The following is a 16,978-nucleotide window of genomic DNA, read 5'->3' on the forward strand; positions in this document are numbered from 1 at the left end:
GCTCAATATGTCTCAAATAGAATTTATCCTCTCCCTCCCAGAGTCACCACCTCTCCTCAGGTCTCTCTCACCATCAGCAAACCCACATTTTAGTTAATCTCCTAAACCCATTGTTTTGTCACCTTTGATTCCAACATCTCTACTCCTCATGTCCATTCTCTCAGTTTTGTAGCTTCCATCTCTGAAGTTTTGCTTGTAAACTAAATTTTGCTAAAATATGTCCTTTTCTTACCCAAAATGCAACAAAAATATTATAAATTCCCTCATAATCTCCCACCTTGACTGCTGCAAACTGCTCCTATCTGGCATTCCCCTCACTCATCTGTCCATACTTCAGTATTGCCATGGTATTGGTCTTTCCTTCATGACATTCAATATTGTTCTACTATAAAAATCCCTACACTGGTTCCTCATATCCCTCAGAATCTAACAAATTACTGGCCCTCACATAAAAAGCCCTTAACAACAACATTTCATCACTCACAAGCAACATGCTACTATACTCTCTCTCATGTCATGTTAGACCCCCTCTCATTCTATTATTCTTCATCTGTGCCACTATCTACCTATGGATTACCCTTCCCTATGGGATCAAACTTCCTCAGCTGTAAATCTCTCTGAAGACACAACACTTTACTAGAGCTTTTCTTCCTCCTCTCACCTTAACTACTCACACTGGTACATCCAGGGCCGGATTAAGGCTTGTGGGGGCCCTGGGGCAACTAAGTCGTGGGGGCCCCCACCAAGCCACACGGAGCCTCGGCAGGCTCACACCAACCCTATGGATTTTCTGGGGGGTTCTAATATGGGATGCTTTCGGTATCCCAGCAGTCGGGATGCCGACACTTACATTACCGACGCCAGTCAGAATCCCGGCGCCTGCATCCCGATCGCCGGGATGCCAATAGTAGTAGCAGGGTTGGGAGGAGGGTTAGGTTTAGAGTGCGGGGAGGGGGAGGTTAGGTTCAGACACTAACCCTTGGGGGTTAGTGTCTCATGTTAAACATGCACACACACACATATTTGTAGCAATATATTATATATATTACATACATACTAACACACATATACAGTGTACACACATAACCATACTGTACATACACCGTATACACACACACACTAACACATATATACAAATGAACACATATATACACGTATATACATACTAACATTCACAGTATGCACACAATAATACATACAGTATCATACAAATATTTAACACAATAAACAAGTACACATACTTATGCTGCAGCTGCAAGTTGAAAATGGGGACGGGCACCTCACATTAGGCCCCACCCCCTCACGTCGTACTGCTGCGATTCACTGGTAATATGGGGGAGGGGCTAGTTGTTTTGGCCCCGCCCCCACTTCGCTGAGATTTGTCCGTCAGGGGGGGTTTCTAAGTAAGAAAAGGATAAATAGAACCGTGGGCGCTAATGAGTCTGAACAGCCGTATAAATGAATATTTAATCAATAAAATAGCCTTAACCAGGCTGCCCTACAATGTGGATCTGGAAACTCCACAATAAACTAACAACCATAGAATAAAATAAATTAGAGCGTTCGGATGCGGCTACTTATTTAAAACGTAATTTTACTTGAAAAGGTAAATTTAAAAGTACATTTGCACATGGATAGCAAGTGGAAAATACCGTGATACAAATGAATTAATATGTCGTTATAGAAGTGAATATTGCACATAACCATCAATCAAAATACACAACATGAATTCACAATAAAATTGGCTGCTATTGACGGATACAATGAAGCACATATATGGAGTTAGTAACTTAATGGATCAGTATTAGTACGCACATGCAAGCATGAGTATGAATTTGATCAGACACCAGCTGGTATTAGGTGTTAGTCAGACATATTTCCACTAAACAAATAAGAAATGAATGAAGAATATCCTAACTATTGACCCATAGTATAGTAGTCATTAGAAAGAGTAATTTTGAGTAAGTAGAGGAATGGTCTATAGTGCTGGGAGTTTTGCTTTGGTCCATTTTAGTCCCTCTCCCGTGCAATGAGGGACACCTTCAAAGTAATGTTTTTTACCTCTACTACTTCTTTTTTTTTGCCTTATCTACTGTTTTCTTCCTGATTGTTATTATGTCACAGTAATCATTAAAAGTTCATGTAAGAGCTTTTCCTCTATTGCCCAGGAGTCACCACCGTTTTGACAATGACAACACTGAGTATCAGTGCACGGAATTCTCTGCCTAAGGTTGCCTATGCCACGGCAATGGACTGGTTTATGGCCGTGTGCTACGCTTTTGTCTTCTCTGCACTCATCGAATTTGCTACAGTCAATTACTTCACAAAGAGAGGCTGGGCCTGGGATGGCAAGAGAGCCCAGGAGGGGCAGGCCTTCAAGGTGAGGGAGCATAAATACTATGGGCTGAGGAACAGAATTCAGTACATCAATAGGCAGTATTTTATCTTATCGTTATTTAAACAAAATATTAGCATATTGCAGCAACTATAGGATAAATAATAGATACTAAACTTTATTTCCAAATGCTATCCATTTTATCACATTCACAGCAAAAAATAGCATAAACAAGTGAGGATCAACCCCTGGGGCTTTGTGGGGAAGAAGGGTTTGGAGGGAAAGACAGAGGGACTAAATAATCAGTTACTATAGATGTGTCCTCATATATTTTTGCTGCAGTCATGCCAAACAACCCCCATTGGGGCACCTTGTCCCATGCAACTCTGCTAGTGCAGGGCGTCTCTTTTGCGTCTTGCAAAATGCAATGCGACTAGGATGCACCAAAAGACTGTGCTGATGAATTTGATATTTATATCTGTGTGCTACTGAGTCTCTGAATCTGTATACAAAGTGCCACTATGCAGTGGACGCAGATTTTTTCACAGCAAGTTCCATTGAGCTTCATTTACAGACTCAGTCGTGCACAGATATACTGGTGTTCATATCAAATTAATAAGCACAGTCTACTGGTGTGTACTTGTACATCGTATTGTTACTAAGACACATTTATGGCTAAAAGAGACCCAAAAAAGACTCATCGCTAACAGAGTCGCACGCCATCTTGCATCCCATGGCGTATTCAGGCTAGATATATGAGGACACATCTGTAGCTTAAACTCTTAGTTCTGGGTATAATTGATTTATTATAGAGTGAACATGTAAACAATTTTACTGTTAGCCTGGTACCCACCAGCCAGTGATGCCAGATGAGGCCCAGTGCTACATAGCATTAGGCCAGGCATCTCTAGGTGTGCACTTTCCCCAGATAACGGAACTGATGCTGAGTAGCACTGGCAGTTACAGAAAGAGGGGTTTTATGGTTAGTATTAATTTAATTTCTTAAACTGCAGCTTCATGAGTTTAACACCTTGTATTTTTTTAAAAACAAATGAGGATGGCGATGTCTAATGAGGCAGTCTGAAAACCATCGATTTTCATCACTTTTACATTAAGTAAAAGCACCAAAATATTAAAGAGAATCCAGCGGTTTCATTAAACCACACTTTAGTGAATTTCAACCCAGTAATTCCACTTAATGGGTGTTAGCTGTAGCTAAAGCAAATGGGATGTGGTCAATATCCTGGCACATGAGATGCCGGCGTTTAGAATACTGGCGCCAGAATCCTGACACCTTTCAGAATCCTGGTGCCGCCATCCCGACCTCTGGTAGCCCGAAGGTAAGTAGCGGGGTTAAGTGGAGGATTAGGCACTAGGGGGGAGGGTTAGGTTTAGGGTGCAGGGAGGGGGGTAGTTAGGTTTAGGCACTAGGGGGGAGGTTAGGTTTAGGCACCGGGGATGGAGGGTTTGGGGTAGGAAGAGGAGGAGGGATAGGATACTGACCGACAGGTGTAGGTATCCTACCCCTGTCGGCATACCGGCATCAGGATTTTGACCGTCGGGATCCTGAGCGCTGTCATCCCCGGGGCATCCAGTTCTCATTAAAACAGCGAAAGGCACGTGAATTAATTTGTGCCAAGTTGGTGTTAGAGTGAAGACTGAAGAAAAAAATGTGAGAAGAGAGGGTAGATTTCTCAGGTTGTGAAACCAAAAGAAAAATAGCAGCAACAAGAACAAACCTGTGAAACCTATGTGGCAAAACTTCAATTGAGACCACAAAAGTTAGGTTGGTTAGAGTGGAACCTCTGTAATAGACAAGGGACAAAATGCTTTAACTTTGTATTAAAGTAAATGTAAAGGTGATTCATAAAACTAACTATTGCATATCTCTTTTTATTATTTTACTAGATAAAGGAACCCATAATTCTGGCCAAGAAATCCAACACAACATATAACATTGTGGGGACTACTTACACTCTGAACATAAAGGAGCCGGCCCTGGCAACAATTGCAAAGAACGCATCTCTTCCCCCACCTCCTCTGTCACCACCACACCATGAGCTAAAAGCTCTAGATGGGAAAAAGACCTATAACAGCGTTAGTCGCATTGACAAGATTTCACGCATTGTCTTCCCTGTCATGTTTGCCATCTTTAATCTAGTGTACTGGGCAACGTATGTCAACCGAGAATCAACAATCAAGGGAATGATACCGAAATAACTAATAATTAGCCCGCTCCCTACTTGTGTGGGACATCCTACCTGTTTCCTCACCAAGTATCACCTGCTGGTGGCTGGCTGATGTATTGGTTTGAGACATCTTTTATCTCTCTTTTTGCTCACTGTGATACCTATCCCTGTGATGATAATTTGCTTATTTATTTTTGGCGACTTTTTACTGTAACCCACAATGTTTGCCAGTATATTTGACATTCCTCTGTTTGGCCTATGGTTTAAGTACAAACAAACTCCGGCGATACACCTACAAAGATAACCAATCCTCTTTCTGTAATTGTACTTTCTACAGTACAGTATGTGCTACAGTATATCTCATTTTGAAGACTTTAGAGCCACCATACCTAATTTATAAGCATATGTTCTAATGCTGCAAGCATACACTTGAATTAATTACACCTGCACATCCAAATCACTGTTTAAAATCCACAAATACAAAACTTTCTCTGATTTGTGTTTATTGTTTCCTTGAATAACATGGGCCATATATAATAGGGTGAGAGTTTAGAAAATGTGCGAGTTTAGCAGTAAACTCGGATTCTATTACATGGGCCGAGTTTAAAAAGTCCACTATATATAAATATTTGCATTCAATTCTCAGCGGCACCTGCTTCTTTCATTGTCATATTTCTTTCACTCAATATTATTTTATGATAATGAGGATCTGTACTTTGCTCTTTGAAATAAGGCTTCCCGTCTCGGTGCTTTGTGAAATCATTGAAATCCCACAAGATCCAGGTTCAAAGACATTATGCTGTACAAATAATTTTTATGCAAAGCTTTTTAAAACTGAGTAATATATTGGTTTATATGGCCTAGAGCTGGAAGACATAAACTGGTTCTCAACACACATTGATTTTTATCCCTGTTATCAAACAATCACGCAGTCAGATTCCAGCTGCTAAATCCGCTGTGCATGGGTTCTACACTGTCTGTGTGGCAACAGTTTTGGTCTCTTGGAAAAGCTAAATCTAAATAAGTGACTAAATAATAATTATCTTGTTTTCATGCCTCCAGTGTGTCTTACATCAAGATAATATTACACTAATTTGTTGTCTCAGACACAACAGAGGTATTTCATTAAACGCAGAAAAAACTTGTATCAGATTAGCTGCGCTATTGCCAGTTATGCAAAGTGGTGCTGCCTTTAGCATCTTAGCATGGAGACTTCTGTACTAGCACCCAGTTACATTACAGAGGTGATGTAAGACCCCAAACCAGCAACTGGAAGACTTTTTACTGCACTCAGATACAGTACAGTATACTGTACAATGAAAAGCCCCTCCTGCATGTTATCCATAATGTTCCTTATATTTACTCTTACATTTCCCTGGTCCATAAAGATCTATATAGAATTATGTAATTTAATGTATTCTACTTGGAACACATATATATTTGTTACAGCTATAATCCAAAAGTCAGCTAAAGTTGTCAATTTGTTCATCCCATCAAACAGAGACATAAAAATACAATGTTTGAGTTTGTTAAACAATGGAGAATGATTTATTACATGCAGCTAACCAAGTTATTCAGTGTAGATGGTCGGCTAATATTTGAGAATGAACCAATCACTGTGCTTTGTAATAAACCAATGAAATCCAAACAAGTTTTTTTTAATATCTGACTTTTTGCATGTGTTTGTTGTGTGTTAATTGTTTCCAGACAACTCAAAATGTTTATTTTCCATATATTAAACATAATAACACGGTAAAATGTTTTTCTCATTATAATGAAATTGAAAAACTAATTATCAGTTATTTTTAAACTGATGGTTTAGAAAAAAAATACATATTTTAAAAAAATTTGCATAAAGATGTGTCCTCATACACTGTGACTCAAATTGTGCCAAAAGCCCTTCTAGGCTCACCAGGGTTCATGTGTCCTCATACACTGTGACTCAAATCGTGCCAATAGCCCCTCTAGGCTCGCCAGGGTTCATGTGTCCTCATACACTGTGACTCAAATCATGCCAATAGCCCCTCTAGGCTCACCAGGGTTCATGTGTCCTCATACACTGTGACTTAAATCGTGCCAATAGCCCCTCTAGGCTCGCCAGGGTTCATGTGTCCTCATACACTGTGACTCAAATCGTGCCAATAGCCCCTCTAGGCTCACCAGGATTCATGTGTCCTCATACACTGTGACTCAAATCGTGCCAATAGCCCCTCTAGGCTCGCCAGGGTTCATGTGTCCTCATACACTGTGACTCAAATCATGCCAATAGCCCCTCTAGGCTCGCCAGGGTTCATGTGTCCTCATACACTGTGACTCAAATCATGCCAATAGCCCCTCTAGGCTCGCCAGGATTCATGTGTCCTCATACACTGTGACTCAAATCATGCCAATAGCCCCTCTAGGCTCGCCAGGGTTCATGTGTCCTCATACACTGTGACTCAAATCATGCCAATAGCCCCTCTAGGCTCGCCAGGGTTCATGTGTCCTCATACACTGTGACTCAAATCGTGCCAATAGCCCCTCTAGGCTCGCCAGGGTTCATGTGTCCTCATACACTGTGACTCAAATCATGCCAATAGCCCCTCTAGGCTCGCCAGGATTCATGTGTCCTCATACACTGTGACTCAAATCATGCCAATAGCCCCTCTAGGCTCGCCAGGGTTCATGTGTCCTCATACACTGTGACTCAAATCGTGCCAATAGCCCCTCTAGGCTCGCCAGGGTGCATGTGACTCAGGGGTCTATTTACTAAGCAGTGTTAAGAGACAGAGTGAAAAGTGATAAGGTGCCAGCCAATCAGATCCCAACTGTCATTTTTCAAATACAGCCTGGGAGATGACAGTTGGGAGCTGATTGGCTGGTACCTTATCACTTTTCACTCTGTCTCCTAACACTGCTTAATAAATAGACTCCTCATATTTGTACCATTTCCCCATACCAGAGAAATGTGTGAGGTACTATATACAATGTACCAGGAAACACTGCAGTGTCCAGAAATGCAATGACACTTTTAAAACTCAACAAAAATTTACAGAATGGATATGTAATCACATTATATATTAATAATTGGCAAATGATTTTATTTTATTATCCTACTATTTCTAGAGGCACAAGCATAGACATTACCAGCAGAAGACCTATACAGAATCTTGGTCCTGAGTACATTGCTATATAAATGTCTGAATGCCTCTATTACTTTTGGCCCATTATCGGCACCATGCATGACAATCAAATTTCACTTGTACAAAGTTTTGAAACTCTATTTCCGCTACAGAAAATTGTCGCTTCTGCACTTTGTTCACTGCATTGTTAGACCATTTACTTACTGTTGGTGTTCTATTTTTTTTGGGTGTATATCTATCATCATGATTAGTCAGTTGTTGAAATATCCAGATAACTTCTGCTGATATTTTGATAGAACATCAGACATACTGTCCCGCTGCTTTCCTCCGTAGCAAACGCGTGTAGCACAGACGTGGAAACCATCACTGCACTGCGTATGTGACACGTGCACTTCTGGTAGGATAAATGACTGCAGTGGGGGTCTACATAAGAACTACTGTTGAAAATAGCTAGTGTGACACAAAATATTGCATGGACAATACAAAAGATTTATATTTGATAAGTAACTGATATTGATAAGACAACTGCAGATTTGTAATGTGTATGGATTATTAAGAAGGTGTGGTTTAAGTGTGATTTGTTATTCCATAGTTATACCATAAAAAAATCTGAATGGAAGTTTTAAAAAAGTGTAATATATGACAATAGCTGGTATTTTGAAAACCTTTTCCTATGTGCTGCAAATTTGATATATTTTGTATGGTATGATGTCACACAGGTTCTGTGCTAGGATCTTACCTGTCAGACAGATTCTTAGATGTGCACACACCCATTCAGCCATCATTTATGCTCCTCAAAGGGTGATGCGTCACTAGCACACTTCATATATATGCTTGCTTTCCTAAGTATGTATTGCACATTATAGGTTCAGTTGCTATTACAGTGGTGTTTATCTGCACATTATAGGTTCAGTTGCTATTACTGTGGTGTTTATCTGCACATTATAGGTTCAGTTGCTATTACTGTGGTGTTTATCTGCACATTATAGGTTCAGTTGCTATTACTGTGGTGTTTATCTCTCCTGTTATCTTGTATGCTGACTTTTACGAACGTTGGACTTAGATCGAACTTCTCCAACCTATGCTTTATTTGACCTTGCCTTAACATTGTATTCTTGCTGCTCTTCTCGTTACGGACCTCCGTTGACTTTGCCTTTACCTGTTGATTTGGTATTGCTACTAATCTGGTTCCTGACCTAGGTTAATTTTGACATCGTGTTTACTTCATATTTGCTCTTATCTATAACTGAGTAATAAACACCAATAACTTTGCTGAAAACCACAAAAACCATAAAACAGAGACATTGAAACAGTCCTATTTCCACTATTGTCTACATCAGTGGTTCTCAAACTCGGTCCTCAAGACCCCACACAGTTCACGTTTTGCAGGTCACCCAGCAGGTGCACAGGTGTATTCATTACTCACTGACACATTTCAAAAGATCCACAGGTGGAGCTAATTATTTCACTTGTGATGCTGTGATCAGACCTGGAACACATGCACTGCTTGGGGTCTTGAGTGCCGAGTTTGAGAACCTGTGGTCTACATCAATGTACGTCCATATATGTCTTTGAATTGCCATGACAAAACGTCATGCATTGGTGGGTCTCTCTATGTAGTAATAATGCAAATACATGTTTGTTTAACTGTGCAGTATTATTAATGTAAATATAATTTGTTATCTATGCTGCAGTTTATATTTTGGCCTATTGGGAATGTGCCAGATTTGTGGACACCTTTAGCAGCCTGCCTTAGTATACAGTACAGACATTTCATGTCATTTAGTCAGTGCAGCTACTGTGGTTTCAATAGAGGGGTGATGGGAAAGCTTTCTCTTGTTGCTCCACATCCACTGTGCCACTCCGTATATCCCTTCCCTGGCTCCCCATGTCCTCCAGAATCTAACCTTAACTATTTATTCTTACCTATAAAGCCTTCAGCAAAGCCAAACCTTCATACATCTCAGACTTCAACCTGACATACGCTCCCTATTGCCCTCTTAGATATATCTCTAAACAGGACCTCACCTCCGTTAACCACTGATGCCAACAAGGCTATTCCCATCCTGCCAGCCACCTATTAAATTCTTACTGTGCTCCATCAGACTCTCCTTCAGCCATCAAATATTTAAACACTTTCTGAAAACCCCTCTCTTAATGAGGGCGACCGTACACAACCCACACTACTCACAACCACCCCAATTAGACTTCAGCTGTGCCCTTTTCCACTAGATTGTAATTTCTCTAATGATTTGTCCCCACTGTAGCACCTTACACATCAACTACAATAATAATACTTAGGCTGGGTACACACGTAAAGATTTCCTGTCCAACCATCCAACTTGTTGATTGGTTGGAATGAAAATCTGGTAACATATGGGAGTAACTGATGATCAGCAATTTGCTCCTAAATGCCAGAAAACAGAGGAAAATGGTCGTCAGACAAGTTTGTTAAATGTTTGATCTAAACAATTTGTTCAAACAACAGTTTTTGTCCATTTTCCGGCATTTAGGAGCAAATTGCTGATCATCAGTTACTCCCATACGTTACCAGATTTTCATTCCAGCCAATCAACTAGTTGGATGGTTGGACAGGAAATCTTTACGTGTGTACCCAGCTTTACTCATAAGAACATCTTGGTTATAAATTGGTGACGGTCCCCTAGATCTGGTAAGAAACTTCTTACTACTGACGGGTTATACGTATGTATTAGCTGACTGCGCCCTTTCTAGCTCCCTTCAATAATGAAACAGTTCTATTTGGAATTTGAGATATTACTATAGAACATGGATCTGAATTTTTCAGCTGAAGGCAAGCCACTAACTGGGTACAGTATGCATTCCATGGCTTACCATTCATAACTAGAACCAAGGGAACTGTGAAAACTGCCTTTGTAAGATAAAAAAAAGTCAGTGATCATTTTAGTGAGCCATCTTTTAAACTATTTTGTATTCTTTGTGTCACTGCTAGTAGAATTCACTTCAACATTATTTTTGTAAAAGTACATTGTTCTGTTTTATGTGTCGTTTTTCTTGTAGTGTAATTTGCATTCTTTAATTGCCTCAAAATTTTACAAAATGTTTAAGTTGTGTGACTTTCTTGACCATTAGAAAAATAAATATGTAAACCTGTTTTGGATCATCTGAGAATGTAAATATCATGATTTCACAATAAATAAACATTTGGAATGAGCTTCTTTAAATTACTGTCATGTCTCAAAGCAAAATTATGATAACATTATTTAATTGACTCTTCCAAGATAATTTAAATATATTAATTCAACACTTTACCCAGTTACAGTCACTCACAGTTATAAAGTATTTAAGCGAATAAGGTCAAAAATACAATCACCTGAGAGAACCATTTCAAATATCTCTACTTTAGTGAATACAATCAATTGTAAACTGACAGTATCAATAGAAATCTGAGGGGTCTATTTACTAAGCAGTGTTAGGAGACAGAGTGAAAAGTGATAAGTCAGTGATAAAGTGCCAGCCAATCAGCTCCCAACTGCCATCTCACAGGCTGTGTTTGAAAAATGACAGTTGGGAGCTGAGATTGGCTGGCACCTTATCACTGACTTATCACTTTTCACTCTGGGCCTGATTCAGAGGCGCTCGCAAAAAGCAAGCGCTCGCTCTGAATCAGGGCGGGCGCAGGTTTTTTTAGTTGCGGCCTCTTGGCGGCTCGCATAGCTGTGGGTTACCACCCACAGCTATAGCGAGCGGCAATGATGATGGTCGCGATGGTCAAGACCATCTCGACCATCGGGCTTGCGACGAGACCCTTGTGGTAGGGTCTCATGGCCGCAAGCCCCAGAGAGCTTCTGACTCAAATAGGGAAATTAGTCACTTTCATTACAAAGGAAAAACAGAAATTAACATAAAGAGCAAGTAAAGGAAGTGTTAGGGGGAATACTGTAGGTAATGATGTTTTGATGCAGGTGCCTTTGCTTCTGTTGGTACTTTGTTTTAAACTTATGGTCACATGATGTGTGTCAGGAGTTCCATAGGAAATTCCCGTGTGTACAGTGCAGCATATAACAGACAGGAGACATAGGATCAAACAAAGGTCAATAATGAATTATTCTAGGAATGATTAGGTATACTGCCGAGATGAGGGCAGAATCAAAGACACTTGGAAATGCACATGGAATGCACTTTGTAATTGTCTTAGAACAAATAGGAGAACGCAGGTTAGAGACAGGAGTGAGCGTTGCTTGAAATGGAGGGACCCTGGAAGATATTGGAAATATTCTCCTGCGATCCCTCCTTCTTAAATCGGGTGTGGATTAAAAGACCTACAATAAAAAGGTCAACAATGTCTAGGTAGACACCAACTGGTGGACTGGCAATAGGTAGACAGGTACAAAAGGTCGACATGGTCAAAAGGTTGACACACAAAAGATCAACATGGATGAAGATCGATGGGTACAAAGGTCAACATTGGAATGGTTGACACATTTCTTTTGTTTTCTACCCCTAATCTTCACTGTAACTCTACCCCTCCCGTTGGTGCCAAACCCTATCCCTCCCTCCTAATGCCTAACCCAAACTGTCGGGGTAAGTGCCTAATCCTAACTGTGTTTTTTAGTGCCTAACCCTGACCCTCCAGTAAGTGCCTAACCCTAATTATCACTCCTAGTGCGTAACCCTAACCGTCCCTTCTACAGCCTGACCCTAGATCTCCAGTAAGTGCCTAACCGTAAAAAAAAAACATGTGTCGACTATTTTTGTGCAAATCATTTCAATGTCGACCTTTTGTACCAGCGACTTATTGCCTGTCTACCAGTTGGTGTCTACCTAGACACTGTCGACTTTTTCACTGTAGATCTATTGACTGGAACCCCTTAAATCCTAGAAATCCTTAATATTTACAGGTACCCCCCAAAACAGCTGTTCGGACGATATCCTGCAAATACTTTTATTAAATATGCCCCTAGGAGAGGTGATGCGAATATTGGGACTGATTCAGAGATGGACGCAATCGTGATTACGTATGTAGATCAAGCAGTTGTCTGTCATCACGCATGTGTATAAGCTGCATTGTGCATGCGCAGTGATAGCACTGCCATTACGAATGCTCAGATGAATCCATCGCACAGTGAGTGACAGAGTGTCAGCGTTTGGGGGTGGTAACAGGGGGGTGGTTAATAAAACGCAGGCGTCTGACTGTTTACACACTGTTACATGGGCATTCATAAATTAGCCCTTGCGATCTCCTACGCAGCACAAGAGTGTGTCAGAAGAGCTGCCAAGTCTGCGGCTGGTCAGATCTTCCACAAGGGCAACATGGCCACTCAATGTGCACCAATGTTACCGGTATTTACGCAGGTATGAGACATCGTACGCATATGAGAAAGAAGCGGTGGTCGTCCTTATGTTCGGGTAAGCTTTGTAACTATAACAATATTTTTACTTATGCGCTGCACACAAAATCTCAGCTGCGATTGCATTAGCGTCCAGCTCTGAATCAGGCCCATTGACTTCATGTTGCAAGTGCTACAGGAGAGCGGCTGAGCAAGATCGGTTACATGTCTGGAAGCAGAGTGACAATCCTTAAGGTGAGTAACACTGAATCAATGCTGAATATTTATTCCCACATTTCAGTGTGTGTTGAAGGAGTTTAATAAAGGCGTGAGTTTCATCGGTATACCATCGGCACCACTATACGTGTCTGATGGAACAGTCACACGAGTTTTCACATTTGCATGTGTAAGGGCTGTTTTATACCTTTACTCACAGAGGCATCAGATACAAATGAGGCTGATACAGATGTTAATGCTGTCTGCACAAATACTGTAAAATGGGAGATATTGCTGCTATTCAGGCCAATTATTAAGGTTTTCCAACCTTAATATGTTTTGTTATAAAAATCAATACGAGTACAATAGCAGACTAGACAATGAGAATGGTGGAGGAATAATATGGTAGCGTATGGTGTAATAATCTGATTTATACAACTGAATACCAGTCTTAAAGATAAAAACAGAAATAGTACATTTATTCAAATGTATTTTAATCAAATGAATCATTACAGAAGAGGAAATATGTACAATCCGTTATACCTTACTATCACAAGCATATAAATCATGGTCGCAGGATGTGCAGTGCACACGTCCATGGATTCAGGGGGCTCCACGTCGTACACCCTGCACCCAGGGCCGACCACTGTGCCTGCATGTGCTATCAGTGCTTGACCCTTTCTAGTGATGTGTTCGGAAACATGGCACCGCAAAAGAGCTTATTTACAGATGTAAGTGGCTGGCATAGCTATGTTCCCTGTGAAGTCTAACGATAGACCCAAAATGCAGCCAGGAACAGCAGGAGCTTTCAACAAGGCCCCTCAAAAAGATAATTGTATTGTGAAGTGGTTCCGGCGCTTCCTGTGATCTAATGAAAATCTTTTCTTTTTGGTATTTTTCTCCAAAAAATATAAGAAAAAGAAAATATATTATGTAAAACCGTAGCAATGTTTTTTAAATCGTGAAAGGTTGATATAAACTCACCCTTCAGAAGTAAGTTGTAGACGTTGGACCCAATTTTCACCGTGGTCCTGCGGTGGTTGCAAAATGCAACGCTGACCTTTAAGGTGAGGTCTTCAATTCCTCCCACAGGTAGTGTTGTAAATGGGGATATAAATACAACAAGCCTCCATGGTACAGATCAATTTACCCAATCCAAGATTTTACACAATATGCAGTGTACTCACCTTGAATGGGATATATTATACGCCTTGGACATTCATTTTCTCATCCTGATGTCCGTCGGTATATGTTACAAGTGGGTTCAATCTAAAAGATCCCAGATGGGTGGATTCCCAGAAATGATACTTAAACACACAAAATGAATATAAAAGTGTAAATTGAATATACTTAGCTACAATTGTCGATTCATTCAGTAGATAATCACATCAGCAAAATCCAGGAGCCTTTCTCTCAGCATCTAGAGACTGGATTATTTTCAAACGGGATCTCCTGGCACTTCTGCAGTCAGTGTGGTTCCAGGAATAAGGCTGCTTCCACACTGACACAGTACAGCTAATATAGGCTAGATGCTGAGGGAAACACTCCTGAATAGGCATTTTAGAAGGTATAAAGGTCATCTTTCGCAATACACACAAATATCAACAGACAGTAGAGGGCACTGTTGCCTCAATTATGACTATAGGAATTGAGTACATTTATGGTGTGTAGTTGAAGGTAAAACTATGTTGACACAGGCTTAAGTATATATTGTCTCATAACAATACATTTGTAAATGCTAACTAGTTAGCATTCTAAAACATATTGACATATATTGGACTATGTCACAATCTGTATATGTTGCAAAACCGACCGAGAGCACTGAACATCAAAATGGCTTGAAAACTCCATTTTGGTTACTCCTGATACAGTGTATTACTATGGGTCCTTATACCCAGTCCAAAAATAATTGTCGATATAGACTAATTTCTTCATTTTATTTCTTAATCTGTATATGATAAAAAGGTCTTAGTGGTACGTTGTTAATTTCACCAGACCTCAAAAAACATACAATTCTGTTTAAATAAAAATGTAAAATATATAAAAATGCAAAAATCAAAAAATAAATAAATAAAGCAAAGATAATTTCAAATCTTAAAAGTAGAAAAAGGAGAAATGAATGAGTGGAGGATTTGAATAATGAATACCTAGCGCAGACTCTGGCCCTGCACTGCAGTCTTTATTCTCTTCTGCGCATGCACCATGTTTTTGAATTTATGACTGGAAAGACAGTGCTGTGGGACAAGTATGTTTATTCTGTATACCAGGTAAAAGGTAAAAACCTGGGGCACATATACTGTATATCTACTTTCCAGTGTTTTTGTCACACCTTTAGCCCAAAGCAAAAACAGGGGGCAAAGCATCTGCATTGGTCAGGGCTTCCTGGCCTAGGATCTACTCTGATATAGGCCAGGAATGTCAGAGTAGATCATAGGCCAGACATCCTACTCTGACGTCTCCACCATCATCATGGGTGATGTCAATATCCGTATTGATAGTCCACAATCTCCTCATGCCTGCAAACTTCTCTCTCTATCCATCACTCTTGGCCTCTCCCAATGGACTGACTCCTCTACTCATCAGGAGAGCCACTGCCTTAATCTTGTATTCATGAGACTATGTTCAGTTTCTGAATTCGCGAACGCTCCTTTCACTCTCTCACATCACAACCTTATCACCTGCACACTCTCCTCCATTACGTCAACCACAATGTCATTCAAATCAACCAAGCCTCCTCAAACCCACAGAAATATTAATGCTATCAATTTTCAACAACTATCCACTGCTCTGCAACAACTATTATTACCAATTTCTGAGACACAAGCGGACCCTGTTGTCCCAATAACCAGCCGCCTTTCATCTCACCCACGTAGGTTGCGGAGACCGTCAGGTCGAAATTGGGAAAGACGCCACACATTGTAACCAACCAGCCGCGTAGAAGCACACCGCCAGTAACACATGGACAGAAAGCAGTGGCGACTGCATTGACATTTACAAAACCCGAACACCGGAGGGAAGAAGCTAGGCTAAGCATAGGGATAGCTCCCTAATAATTCCCGGTTCTGGAATCTGATAAGCTTGTCTGAAGGGGATGTAGTTATTATACCTCTGCACAGGATGCCGGCTGTTGAAATCCCGGCGCTGGAATCCTAACCTGTGGACAGAACACCATCAACGGAATCCCGATGCCAGTTGAGATGCCGACGCCGGAATCATGACAGCCGGCATCCCGAATGTAAGTATAGCAGGCCAGGTTAGCTGTTAGCCATGAGGGGAGGGTTAGGTTTAGGCACCATGGGGGGTTAGGGTTAGGCTTGGGGAGGGGGCAGGTTAGGGTTAGGCTGTGCACAGAAAAAAGGGATTTGCCCTCCAGCACACTGTAGCAAAATCAACAAAAAAATACTTAAATCCTACATGATAATAGAGATTCAGAGGTATTAGTTACATACATTTGCAAATATATGAATAAGCGCCAGGCCAATCGTCAAGGCTCCTCTATACTGGCGTCCCTAACATTAAGGGGTTCACGTCCGAGAAGCATGGTACCACAAAAAAACTCCAGCCAAGGACCATCCCGAGGGCATCACAAGAAAAGAGGAAAAAAGGTGATATTGAAGTGTAAAGGATAGATGTGTAAGGATAAATCAATAAGTGTTAATGAAATGTGAAAGAATTAAAACAACATAAATAATAAACAAACAATTAGAAAAGTGATAAAAATATTCCATGTTTATTATTCATGTTGTTTTAATTCTATCACATTTCATTAACACTTATTGATTTATCCTTACACATCTATCCTTTACA

General features: G+C 40.5%; 1 protein-coding gene across 1 annotated transcript in view; it reads left to right on the plus strand.

The window, feature by feature from the left end:
- Window positions 1-6,271, plus strand: part of LOC148508676 (gamma-aminobutyric acid receptor subunit alpha-3-like) — a 496,671-nt gene extending 490,400 nt beyond the window's left edge. Inside the window, exons 9-10 of the mRNA XM_088444226.1 lie at window positions 2,169-2,380; window positions 4,244-6,271. Of these exons, the coding sequence (XP_088300352.1) occupies window positions 2,169-2,380; window positions 4,244-4,555 (524 nt within the window). The 3' untranslated portion in view covers window positions 4,556-6,271. The remainder of the gene's footprint in view (window positions 1-2,168; window positions 2,381-4,243) is intronic.
- The last annotated feature ends 10,707 nt before the right edge of the window (window positions 6,272-16,978 follow it).

This window comes from Taudactylus pleione, unplaced genomic scaffold (genome assembly GCF_031769625.1).
Source record: "Taudactylus pleione unplaced genomic scaffold, aTauple2 ptg000352l, whole genome shotgun sequence".
Taxonomy (NCBI): domain Eukaryota; kingdom Metazoa; phylum Chordata; class Amphibia; order Anura; family Myobatrachidae; genus Taudactylus; species Taudactylus pleione.